The sequence below is a fragment of the Tursiops truncatus genome, chromosome 10 (assembly GCF_011762595.2).
Source record: "Tursiops truncatus isolate mTurTru1 chromosome 10, mTurTru1.mat.Y, whole genome shotgun sequence".
NCBI classification, from domain to species: Eukaryota; Metazoa; Chordata; class Mammalia; order Artiodactyla; family Delphinidae; genus Tursiops; species Tursiops truncatus.
Window position 1 is genome coordinate 19,458,977 of NC_047043.1, and position 12,696 is coordinate 19,471,672.

The window sequence follows — 12,696 nt, forward strand, 5'->3', positions numbered from 1 at the left end:
TCAGAGAGTTTAATTAGCTTCCCCAAGGTGACCCAGCTTGCTATTAATGAGGAAAGGAAATATTCAAACGCAGGTCTGTCTGCCTCCATATCTCCTAACTTTCCCCCAATATGACTTGGTCAAGGAGCCACATGACTAAAAGGAAGCAAGTTTCATGGCAGGCGACCTACCTTGAGTCGGGGCCCCAACCAGCAGTACTTGTGTACGGGTCCCATTCATCATCACATGGCCGCTGGACAGGGAGGTACCCAGTTTCCCCATTGCCTGTGAAATAGCAGTAAGTCAATATAGTACAGCTAAGAAAACTTTCACTGTGGTGTCCACTTTCCTGGGGAGGGAGGGGCTGTCATACCTTGTCTCCAGAAATGGTAAACCAGCTTTGACAATTTGGCGGGAAATAGCCAAATACCCGTCCAGGGTTCTGTTTCTCATCACGAGTGTGGAACAAATGGTCCAGACTGGAATGAAGCACACTGGTCTTAGCTGATGGGGCACAGGGTTCAATGCTGGCCAGGTATTGAGGTCCAAGGAAAGACAACCCACATCTTCCCCACGCATATGCCCCCCTCCCTGTATGTCCCTGGTCCCTGTGAACCTAGACATGAGCGTGGGGTGCTTTCAGAATGAATCCCAATATCAAGGCTCTCCAGATGTGAGGTTAACCATTCTACTTCCCGACTGACAAAATAGAGGGATGCCTACTGTTATGGGCTGCATTATGTTCCCCCAAAATTCATATGTTGAAATCCTAACTGCCAGTACCTCAGAATGTGATGGCATTTGGAGATAAGGTTTTTAAAGAGGTAATCATGCTAAAATAAGGTCATTAGGGTGGGGCCCTGACCAATATGACTAGTGTCCTTGTAAGAAGAGGGGAAGACACCAGGGATGGGGGCACAGAAAAGAGGCTGTGTGAGACACAGGGAGAAGGTGGTCGTCTGTGAGCGAAGGAGAGGCGCCCTAGAGGAAGCCAACCCTGCTGACACCTTGATCTCAGATCTCTAACCTCCAAAACTATGAGACCATCAATTCGTGCTGCTTAAACAACACAGGCTATGTACTTTGTATGACAGCCCTGGCAAACTCACACACCCATCTCTCTTTTAAACGTCTAAAAAGGAACATTTGCAACCTTGCCCCAGAGCCTTAGCGTTTCCTTGAAGGGTAAGAATTTCTTAGCTGCTTCCTCTGAACCCCACACTCGTGGGCTCCCACGGCTACAGGCACCTGCCCCTCATGCTCACTGGTCCCTGGGCCCCAACATCAGTGCTCACCTACTGGTGTTCTTCCAGGTCGGGCTCCCAGCCAACAGCAAAGTCCTGTTGTTGACACTGACACCATGAAGGGAGTATCCTAACCAGGCGAAGTCCTCATCGCCTCTCACCATCCAGTTGGCCGCCTCCACGTTCAGCTCTTCTACGCAAGACAACCAGTGCCTTTTACTTTATGTGGAAAGACTACCAGAATGGAAAGAGTGGGCCCCTTTTGTAGGACAATGAGAAACGGGTTCACTGGGCTGAGTTTTTGCCACAACTCATGTGCCCCCTTGCTGTCCCCAGGGCCCCAATGTCAGAAATGGAACTCACGCTTCATATAAGCAATGCATTTCTAGAGCTCACTTCTGTGGAGTAGAGGATGCTATTTAAAAAGAGGGCCTGGGGCTTCCCTGGGGGCGCAGTGGTTGAGAGTCCGCCTGCCGATGCAGGGGACGCGGGTTTGTGCCCCGGTCCGGGAGGATCCCACATGCCGCGGAGTGGCTGGGCCCGTGAGCCATGGCCGCTGGGCCTGCGCGTCCGGAGCCTGTGCTCCGCAACGGGAGAGGCCACGACAGTGAGAGGCCCGCGTACCGCAAAAATAAATAAATACATACATACATAAATTAAAAAAGGGGGCCTGTTAGGAGTTTCCTGGCGGTCCAGTGGTTAGGACTCCGTGCTCTCACTGCCAAGGGCCCGAGTTCAATCCCTGGCCAGGGAACTAAGATCCCACAAGCCGCACGGCAAAAAGGGCCTTTGGACAGTTAGAGCCTCACTGGGACGCTTGAGTGTTCCTACTCTTCCATTCCACTGAGACACTATAAGAATAACTATCGCTCCCTCCTTTGGATCTGGACCTACACGCTAGATCCCTCTATGTTTATTCAGTGAATCTATCCATATCATTTGCCAGAACATCTGTAAGAATAAGAGTGTTAGAAAATTTAGGTGAAATGCTATGCAGTGAGGAAAATAGGACAAAAACCCATATGCAAGAGAAGGCACCACAGACTAGAGCAGCGGAGGTCTCCGCCCATTCCACCCCCAGCCCCAGAAAGCACTACCTTTGTCGCTGTGGCTGGAGCCAGAATAAAACGCAGCCACAATTCCCTTCTGTTTCCCTCCACCTGGAGCAAAAGGGGAGCCAATCACCAGGTCAGGTTCACTGTCTCCATTCACATCTGCAGCCAAGAGGGTCCAGCCCAAGTTACAGTACGTGTCCTAACGAGGAAACAGGAAAATACGTCTTACCCAGCCCTTGAGGCAAGTAGGATATGGCGAGTCCTAGTTTTCTGTACCTGTCAAAGGTGCTCAACATACCGGGCAAGAGATGGTGATGTTGGGGGAAGAAGATAGTCTTCCTTGTTTGGAACCGAAGTAGATGTACACCGCACCCTAGACAAGGACAAACCACAGGTCGATCGTTAAGACTTGGTGGTGACCCGAGAACCTTAAATAATAGCAAGACAAAGGTGACTGATGATGAAATAAATCACCATCAGAGCCCTGTAGGGTCAGGAGCTTAGTTACTGCCAGAAGTCAGTGTCCAGTCCTGTGTATTGGCCACTTCCATCAGACTATTAGAGCCCCCAAAGCAGAAACTGTCATTTTTATCTTTGCCTCCCCAGCGTCTTGCTCCGGATCTGCCATCCATAATTGTTCAGTGTATTTGCAGAATGACCTACTCAACTCCCCACCCCTTCAAGCCAGAGCTCAGTTTCTGGCTTTTCAACGAGGCCCTCCCCCGGCCCAGCCCATTATTTCTCTGAACACTAACACGTTGTGTCAGTACTGCTTACTTGCCTTGGGATGCAGACTGTGCTGTTACTGTGTTACGAACTAGTTCTCAGTTCTCGTCTTATAACTTGCCTGTCTCCATCCCTACCCCTTCTACATGCATTTATTTTCCATAGTGAACCAAGGACTGAGTACACAGTGGTGGGTAAGACCAACCTCTCTCCACACCAAAAGCTGGCCAATTGGCAACTGTGACACCACAGCGTGGGGAGCCCCAAAGGTGCAGCGAGCACAGAACAACGAAGTGTCTCCTGAGCCAGGGATTAGAGCACACTTCCTGCAAGAAGTGACATTTCACCCCTATGGAAAAGAGGGGAGAAAGGGCTTTCCAGGTGGAGGGAGCTAGGTGAGCTCCAGTCCTAACGTGAGGGCACCTGATGGGTCTGGATGACAAATTGTTCACGGGACTAGAAACAGGGTGAGGTGGGAGAGGGAAACGAAGGGCCTTTGACTCCACTGTCACTCGCGGTGCCCGGCTACGGTGTGGAGGACTTGTGGGAGGAAAGCCCTGTGGGCCAGGACCCAGGATCTCTGCTCTCGGTAAGAAAAGAGGGAACCCGCTGGATTCCTTGCATGAGAGGAAAGATCCAGGAAGTCACCTCCTTGCTGTGATGACAGGAAGCTATGGATTAGCTGGAATTTCTATCTTCCCTATCATTCAGCATCCCGGGGGAGGGGGGAGGGAGAGTACAGTACCCGGTGGAGAGCCACCCGTGAAGCCCAACTAAGGCCAGGGAGGCAGGAACAGGAGCTGCCAGGTAACCGGAGTCCCATCAAGGACCTGCGTGGGGGGCTGGGACCATCTCCCTACAAAAGCTCTGCCCGGCAGCCCTGCTGCCTGCTTTCCTCCGGAGCCTCCGCTCAGTGTCTCCTCCCCTCCCGCCCTATCCACCACCATCACCCCCAGCAGCCTCCTTACTGTGTACGTGAGCTTCTCGGAGCCCACTGAGGGGGCTCCCACGGCCAGGTCCGGCACGCCGTCCTTGTTAAAGTCCAGCACGGCCACGGCAGAGCCGAACCGACCTGAAGGCTGAAGAGGCACCAGTTACTTCCCCTGCGCTGAGCCACAACCTCAGGAAGAGCACACCTGACTCCCTGGGGGACCCCACCCAGCACCCCAGGACTGAGGCGCAAAACTGCAGCCGCCTGTAACACACCCATGACCCGCCCGATGGGTAGCTCTGCCCTAAGGATGTTTTTGGCTCGTCTGTCTGCCCCGAGGGGAAGATGAGGTGCCGGAGAGAAGAATGTCGGTTCTTAAAAGTTCTAGGTTTTCAGATAATGGTCTGGTGTGTATCACGCCCCACGTTAAGGACCAGGCTCCTCTTGGAAAGGATCCAAGATAATAATCACATAACAGTAGCTAACATCTGTCGAATACTCAGGAGGTTCTAGAGCCATGCTGTCCAGTGCGGTAGCCACTAGCTAAATGTGCCTATTACTTTTAAATTTAAATTACCTAACGTTAAACCAAAACAGTTTTTCAGTTGCACTGGCCACATTCAAACGCTCAAAAGCCAAAGCACTTAGTAGCTCCCACACTGAACAGCACAGCTGCAAAGGATCTCCATCATCACGGAGAGTTCTATCGATGACAGTGCTGTAGACACTAAGCATTTCACATGGATTAACGTACATACTTTTATTACTCCTACTTTTGTGGTTTACAGATGGAAAATTCACTCCATTCAGGGACAGTTTTCTTCCAAGGTGGATTTTCTAGATCTTTCATCTCCTACTGTCTAGAATGAGCCTAGACCTAAATATAACTCATGAGGTTCTCCTATTCTTTCACAATTTATCTAACAATGAAGAGTCTTGCACAAGTGATGCTTGCCACATAACACACACGCCCCAGAACCCACGTCTGTTATTTGTTGGCTAATCTCCCTATACCTGTGGTGCAATAGCATTTGAGAACACAGCCACTTGCTACAAGGCAGGAACTGGATAAACGAGAGAGGACTGCCCCGGGACACAATCACATTGGGGCAGTATGGGGACCAATGAGTAGGGGTCCCTGCCAACTGAAGATGGGTTCGTTTCATCACCACCAGCTTTACCATCAAGCCGTCCTGCAGGGTAACCATCATTCCAAGAAAAGCACAGCATTCTAAAAGTAGGCAAATGCTTATCTATCCTATCTTCCACTTTATAGACAAGGACCAGAAAGGTTAACTGCAGACCAGGGATGAGTACAGGATTCCCATCCCTAGCACATGCCTTAATCTGGCCATCTTCCAAATTATCAAAGGTCACTGGGACAAGAGAGCATGCAGCTACCTCCTTCCTCACCCCAAGTGGCTTTGAGAGAATTTCTCATACACAGGAAGCAGTTGCCTTTCTTATTCCTTGTCTACAGGAGACCAAAGGATTACACTTTACACCACAGTCTGACAGGGGAATGGCTTGGTGAAGAAAGAAGTAACAAGAATGAGTTGATTTCGGAACTTTCTCATGTGGTGTCAGAAGGTTCCAGAAAATGCTGTCCCTCCTACACTGGTCATCAACTTAACACCTTTCGGACTCAAAGGCTCCTTCCATCAGAGCTTAAACTAGACTATATGGACTTCCCTGGTGGTGCAGTGGTTAAGAATCCGCCTGCCAATGCAGGGGACACAGGTTCGAGCCCTGGTCCGGGAAGATCCCACATGCTGCAGAGCAACTAAGTCCGTGCACCACAACTACTGAGCCCATGTGCCACAACTACTGAAGCCTGTGTGCCTACAGCCTGTGCTCCGCAACGAGAGAAGCCACAGCAATGAGAAGCCCGTGCACCGCAACGAAGAGTAGCCTCCACTCACCACAACTAGAGAAAGCCCGCTCGCAGCAACAAAGACCCAACGCAGCCAAGAATAAATAAATCTATTTTTTAAAAAACCTAGATTATAAACCATTGGGCTTTTCATTATTTAAAGTATGTTCAGGTGCACCATCTTATTTTTTCACAGCATTAACTCCACAGAGAACGTTTTAACGGTATGTCTGGGGCAAGAAACCATCTGACCCCAAGTTCCCCTGGTGCTTGATATTTGGAGCTTGCAGGGTCACCAAAGCCCCCATACTCATCTGTGGCTGGTAGCAGGGCTCTGTCGGCCCCTCTTTATTTATTGCTCATGTAAGGACTAATACCAAACACGTCAGGGAGGAAAACCCTCCCGGTCTCTAGTGCTCCCACGAGGAATTCATGCTGCCTCTGCGGAACATCTGTACAGTCACTGCGGGACTCCTCTGGTGGTGAATAACGACTCAACGGAACGAAACCTGAACAGTCTGGAGTTTAGTTAATAGCAGTTTACCAGTGTTGGGCTTCCCTGGTGGCACAGTGGTTAAGAATCCGCCTGCCAGTGCAGAGGACATGGGTGCAAGCCCTGGTCCGGGAAGATCCCACATGCCGCGGAGCAACTAAGCCCGTGCGCCACAACTAATGAGCCTGCATACCACAACTACTGAAGCCCGTGTGCCTAGAGCCCGTGCTCTGCAACAAGAGAAGCCACTGCAGTGAGAAGCCTGCGCACCGCAACGAAGAGTAGCCCCTGCTCGCCGCAACTCGAGAAAGCCCGTGCGCAGCAACGAAGACCCAATGCAGCCAAAAATAAATAATTTTTAAAAAAAAAAATAGCAATTTACCAGTGTTGGTCTCTTAACTTTGACAAGTATGCCATAATTACGTAAGATGTTAACACAGGGGAAACTGGGTCAAGGGTACATGGGAACTCTCTGTACTGCCTTTACAACTTTTCTGTGGATCTAAAATTCTTACAAGATAAACTATTCATATTATAAAGAAACACACCAAACGAGGTTTTATATTATCAAGATATCACATTCTGATTGGCTACTCAAAGCCACTAAATAGTATGGGTGTTTCTGGAAGGTATTGGACTAAACACTCAAAGTTAATGATAGAATGAGATTAATGATGTGAACATGCTTTTAAACATGAAAAGTACTACACAAATGCTGGCCACCAGCTGTTTGTTACTATCATTATTCTTGCTATTGGTCATTCACCCTGGAAGAGTTTGCCGGGAAATGCGGGCAGTGGCTTATTGACACTAAAAGGGAAAATATGAGATGGGGGCCTCACCTGGAAACCCTCCAGGATCACATGGGCCTCCTTGTCTAGGTCCAGGTCGACGAGGGGCAAGCCCAGGTCGCTGCCATAGATGAGGTACACGCGCCCCACGTGGACGTGGCCGGGGCAGCTGTAGCCCGGGGCGCCCATCACCAGGTCACCGTGCCCATCCTGGTTGAGGTCAGCCGAGGTCATCGCCCTGTAGGGAAGAAGAGGCAGCCCACTGCAGTGTCTACTGAGAGCTATGAGTAAAACTGTCTTCTGCTCCTTTCCTTTCTGGATTCTAGAGTTTAACTTCCTCTCGTGGATTTTTCCATCCTGTATGACTGTTGTGAATATTCACGTCTGAGGTTATATTGTGTGTGTGATTCAGCCTTGTTCTCCGGCAGAAAAAATAACAACAAAACTGGACAAATCAAGGCCTCTGGGCATTTCTGGACCACATAACCTGAACACATAAAAAGCATCCTCACCAAAGCACCTTGTCCTACATGCAAAACCCAGAGCAGCCAAAGCACCATCCCAGGCTCCCCCTGAGAACAGAGAGGAAATTCGCCATCAGCCAATCGCACAGGTTACTTCATAATCGGCTCAACTCATTTCAGCTTGTTACCTGATCAAAGACAAGTTTGTGGTAAGTAGACCATTTTATCTCTACCATAGCTACATAGGGTGGCTTATACTGGAAAAAATTCAATGCCTAACAGGTTTAGTGGATGTTTCTAAATGAGAGCCCATGACCTACCAGTTACAGAGTTGGACAAACTGAGTCAATGGTTCAAACGTCTCTGGCGGGGCTGGAATGACCAAAAGTCATTTATTTATTCTGGTTCTGATGACCACATAAGAATAAATAGCAGAACAGAGGAAAAAGAGAAGAGCAGTTTCTAACGGGTGTGACGCCTGGTGAACTGGGTCAGATGCACACCGTGGAGACACTGCTGGTCTCTGCACTCCCGAGGCTGGACTCTGGCCAGTAATGGCGCCCAGGAAGGACCTCTGTGCTGCCCCCCCACTCCCCCGCCCCTCGTGGCAGACAGCCCAGCAGGAGGCCCTCATTTGGATTTTCAGGAAGGCAGCCAAGAAGAGCTATTCATTATTCACAAATGAATGGCCAGTAAAGACAGCATTCACCCCCCATTCCTTGTGCTGGAGCTGAATGCATTAGCGGCCTGAAGAGGAAGGGCTGTCAGTATATTGTTCCAAGGGAAATGCAATGTTATTTGGATTTTAAAAGTGTGGTTTAAAAAAAGAGGTTTCACAAAAACCTCCAAAAAATAGTCACTTTTATATCCTTGGGCTCAGTTTGGTTGTGAAACTGAGTCCCCCTAAAACCACGTTCCCTTACTGAGTTTATGATTAATCTTTCTATCCAAAACTTTATTCCCTTTCTTGTCCCCTCCGACCTCAATCCTTTGCTAACTGAACACTAATCAACCAGAGTCAGATGACTAAAACAGTTGCTGTCGATAACATCGTTAATGTACTAAAATGGCTGTTGGAGATATAATTAAGGTTGTTAATTATATAAACAAACTCAGGTTGTTTCTCCAGGCCAAGCGAGCTACCAGATCCCCAAGCCATGGACCACCTGGCCAGAGAATCATAAACCGAAACATCCTGACCCCTGAAAGTATGATTAAGAAATGTCACAAGACGATGACTGATCCCAGCTTCACTGGTCTCCCCCTTTAAAAACACCCCTAACTCAAAGACCAAATTGGAGTGGACCTGAGGCTTGTCTCCAACTCCCTTGCTTGGGGCCCTGCAATAAATGCTGTACTTTACTTCACCGCAGCTGGGTATCAGTAGATTGGCTTTGCTGTGCTTCGGGCGAGGGGACCCAATTTCAGTTTGGTAATAGTTGATCTTTAACATCAGAGGAATCCCTAACATTCTCTTTATAAAATTATTGTGGTGTGCTAGGCTTTTGCCTTATGAAGTTATAATAGTCCAGACACATAATAGATACCTGCTTTTATCTTTCTAATGTCCTTAGATGCCAAGATATCTGTAATAATCTATCTCCGAAAACATTGAAGCTTTACAAATATTCTATAAAGTAATAGTTTATTGTTGTGGTTATTTAATAAAGTAAAAGTTGTTTGTATTTAAACATATTTTTGACCAATTTTAAGGAGATAATTTTATCTTTACCAGAACTTAACCACAAAATTACTATTTTTTGTTGATGATGAATTGATTGGAAAATAAAGTGCTAACAGGCACCATTTAAAACATTTGTGAATGACTGCTTGAAATTAATACTGATAAAAATGTTCAGGAATTAGATAAACTCATACGTACCAACCAAGCCTTGTGTAGGGAAATGACAAGTAGTAAGATGCTGAGGGGCTAGAAACATGATTCAGTGGCGGAGAGCTGCCAGTAAACATTTCCTGTATGCTCCTCTCCAAAGACTGGTACATGAAAGATAAGGAATCCTGAAACAAAATGATTACAGACAGAAGAAGACACAGCATAATCAACAAAGCTACCGTTTCCTGCCAAAAGCATTAGACTTTAGGAAACAAGTTTTTACAAGAGCTGAAAAATAACATCGATTCCTATCAACAAGACGACTTAAGACTGGCAATTAGGAGAGTGAAATCACACCCCCAGTGTGTGCTCACAGATGGGAGTTATAGCCCTAGAGGTCAGGGCCATCACGGAAAGAAAGAGTCAGCTGGGATTAACCTAAACCAAGTCAGGATGGTCTATTACTTTGCAGAATGTAACTGAACAAAATAATTGTTACGATCTAAAGTTTTTCTTTAAGATAAGTTCATTCAAATCTAGAACTGTAATTATATTTGTATGTGTATATATGTGTGTGTATATATATATATATATATATCCTTCTTTTCTTTTCCCCCTCAAAAAAATGAACTGAAATACCACCAGGAATGCTAGAAACCCTCCCAACCACACTCAAATTGAGAGGCTGCTGGATTTGCTCTGAGTCCCAAAAAACCGGGCAGGCACGAGGGGTCACGTGTGGAGTGCTGGAAGCTGTATGCGAGAGAAATGAGGGGGCAGCAAGCCCCTCAGCTTGGGACGCTGAATTGTTCTTAGCGTGGTTACTGCAGAGACACAAATACAGACCTCAGTGGCCCTGAACAACCTGGCCAGGCACCAGATCCATGCAAGTTTAGGGAACACAACTCGAAATCCACCCAGGGGTAACATAAGACCAAACAAGAATTCCCGGGCCTGCCCCAGAGCAGAATCAGCTCAGAGCCATGGGACAGCCCTGGACAGCTCAGGCTCCAGAGAAGTGCAGGTTATAAGGGCCCTGCAGGAAGGGACCGTGCCTTCTGTTTCTCCAGTCTAACACCTCTGGCAGGCCATCCACAGATTGCTCATCTGCTGCCCAGCTCTGGCATCCTCATTCATCCAGGAAGCACCATGCCAGGTACCACCCAGGCCTTGGGACTATAAAGTCCTTCTCTTACACAATTTTCCCTTTGCAAGGGAGACTGATCTACATAATTGCAAGACCAAATGAGAGTTGTTTTGACAGCTTCCCAGGTCTAGGTGTGGGTACATAATTTGTAGAACTCATTGCAAAATGAAAATGCAAAGTTCTTTGTTCCCAAGTTATTAAGAATTTTAAAGCAATGACAGCAGAGCATTAAACCAAGTGAGGCGGCCTTCTGTGTGACCATGCAGGCTGCAGACCTGTGAAGCAGGCCCTGCCCGGGCCCTCGACCAGCTCACAATGTCGTCTAAACCCTTCTCCCTCTGCAACTCTGGCAAGTACCTTGTATCCCTTATCTTGTGTTCCAAGCAAACAAGACTACTCAGATTTCCAAACATCATGAAACTTTCCCAATCCACTACAAGAAACACATGCTCACTGATGAAAAACCATCTAGTATTCAAGGCCTAACTCAAATGCCACCTCCTCCATGAAGCCTTCTCTGATAGTAGGGATATAATTTTTTATCTTCATGAGGGTCTATGTACCCACCCCCACCCCCAACCATAGGATTTGTTGCATCCTACTCACAAATGGTTATTTTTGTATTTATCTCCCCTATTAGACTGAAATTTTCTAAATGTCAGAGGCTATTTCCCTTTCATCTTCTATCTCCCTGGTGGAATGACACTTAAGATGATCTCATGGAGGAACTTCACATGCAGTGGTGTCCCCTTGGTGTCGGGCCTTGCACAGTGAGCCTACAATATTGCTGACACACTTTGCCTAAGGACAGAGCAGAACTGGCCCCACGGCCACCTTGGGCTCCACCTGGCTTGCCAAAGGCCACTGAGGTCCAGACTCTTATCATAGGATGTTTCTGGAACAAGCCAGTCTTGGAGGCCAAGGATACTTGCGAGCCTGGCTCATGCCCAGGTGACTTTCAATGAACGATTAAACAACCAGCGACTCTACAAAACACGGTATCGCAGGAAGCGGCAGGTGCCTATCTCTCCATTAAAAGCCAAAAATTCTTACCACAGTCCAGGAATCCACACTAAAGAATGCTCCTCGTTTGGTATAGTTTATATTTTTTCCAATATCTTTAGTTAGGGCTGCAGTCACGTTTCTATGAAAAACATTTTTCTGTACTTTTGAGCTGCTGGAAAGAGAGAGGAATAAACTGGTTAAGACTGAGGAAATAGCAACTCCCCCTGAATAACTGAGTTGAAAACTATAGTCAAGTTAATCACAGGTTAAAAGGCCATAAAATTTTAACATCTGCAAGTTGAAGGAACAGCAACACAAAAAAAATTTTAGAAAACCTTTTATAGGAGATTCCACAACATCTTTTAATAAACACGTTTCCAAGGTTGAAAAAGCCTGTCCTTACAAAAGTAAGTTCTATAGGCGTATAAGTTTGAATTCCTTCCAGATTAAAAAAAAAAAAATCAAAAGTCAACATTTCATACAAATGGCCAAGGAAAGGTCATAGCTGTTCGGGAAAGCAGTATGCAGGTAGACTGATTTATCCTTAAAGACATGCAAGAATTAATTATACAATAAAAATACATTTTCAAATTCATATGTTTTAACCAGTCTACCAATCAGATGCCTAAAGAAGCCAGACAGGTTTCCGAAATGCTTACAGTGGAAGCTGGGCAACAAATAAACAAAGGAGGCCCGCGTAAGACACCAGCCAGTGTAGGGATCCCGACAATCTAGAGCTTGCAAACCCAACCTGAAGGCGTTCAATTTAATTAAAACAAAACTTACCTAATTCACATAAATTAAAAAGTGAGGGCTTACCTGAACACTTTTTGCACATTTTCAATTCTTTGGAAGCTCTGAACTCTCTCTCACCTTAGCATCTTTTTTTTTTTAAATCTTTTTTTCTTTTTATTAATAGCCATCCGTTTTTTTTTTTTTTTTTTGGTGGTACGCGGGCCTCTCACTTGTGGCCTCTCCCGTCGCAGAGCACAGGCTCCGGACGCACAGGCTCAGCGGCCATGGCTCACGGGCCCAGCCGCTCCACGGCATGTGGGATCTTCCCGGACCGGGGCACGAACCCGTGTCCCCTGCATCGGCAGGCGGACGCTCAACCACTGCGCCACCAGGGAAGCCCTCACCTTAGCATCTTTTAT

At 47.2% G+C, this 12,696-nt stretch overlaps 1 protein-coding gene across 7 annotated transcripts in view; it reads right to left on the reverse strand.

The window, feature by feature from the left end:
- GPLD1 (glycosylphosphatidylinositol specific phospholipase D1) overlaps positions 1-12,696 on the reverse strand; it is an 84,991-nt gene that overhangs the window by 9,388 nt on the left and 62,907 nt on the right. For 6 of the 7 annotated variants that reach the window (XM_073810406.1, XM_073810405.1, XM_019945029.3 and 3 more), the window contains 9 exons: positions 11,591-11,714; positions 9,439-9,575; positions 7,144-7,330; positions 3,973-4,083; positions 2,577-2,651; positions 2,321-2,477; positions 1,275-1,416; positions 353-458; positions 171-264 (listed from right to left, as the gene is read on the reverse strand). In XM_073810406.1, coding sequence (XP_073666507.1) covers positions 171-264; positions 353-458; positions 1,275-1,416; positions 2,321-2,477; positions 2,577-2,651; positions 3,973-4,083; positions 7,144-7,330; positions 9,439-9,575; positions 11,591-11,714 — 1,133 coding nt within the window. The remainder of the gene's footprint in view (positions 1-170; positions 265-352; positions 459-1,274; positions 1,417-2,320; positions 2,478-2,576; positions 2,652-3,972; positions 4,084-7,143; positions 7,331-9,438; positions 9,576-11,590; positions 11,715-12,696) is intronic. The other variant, XM_019945030.2, reaches the window with a different exon arrangement.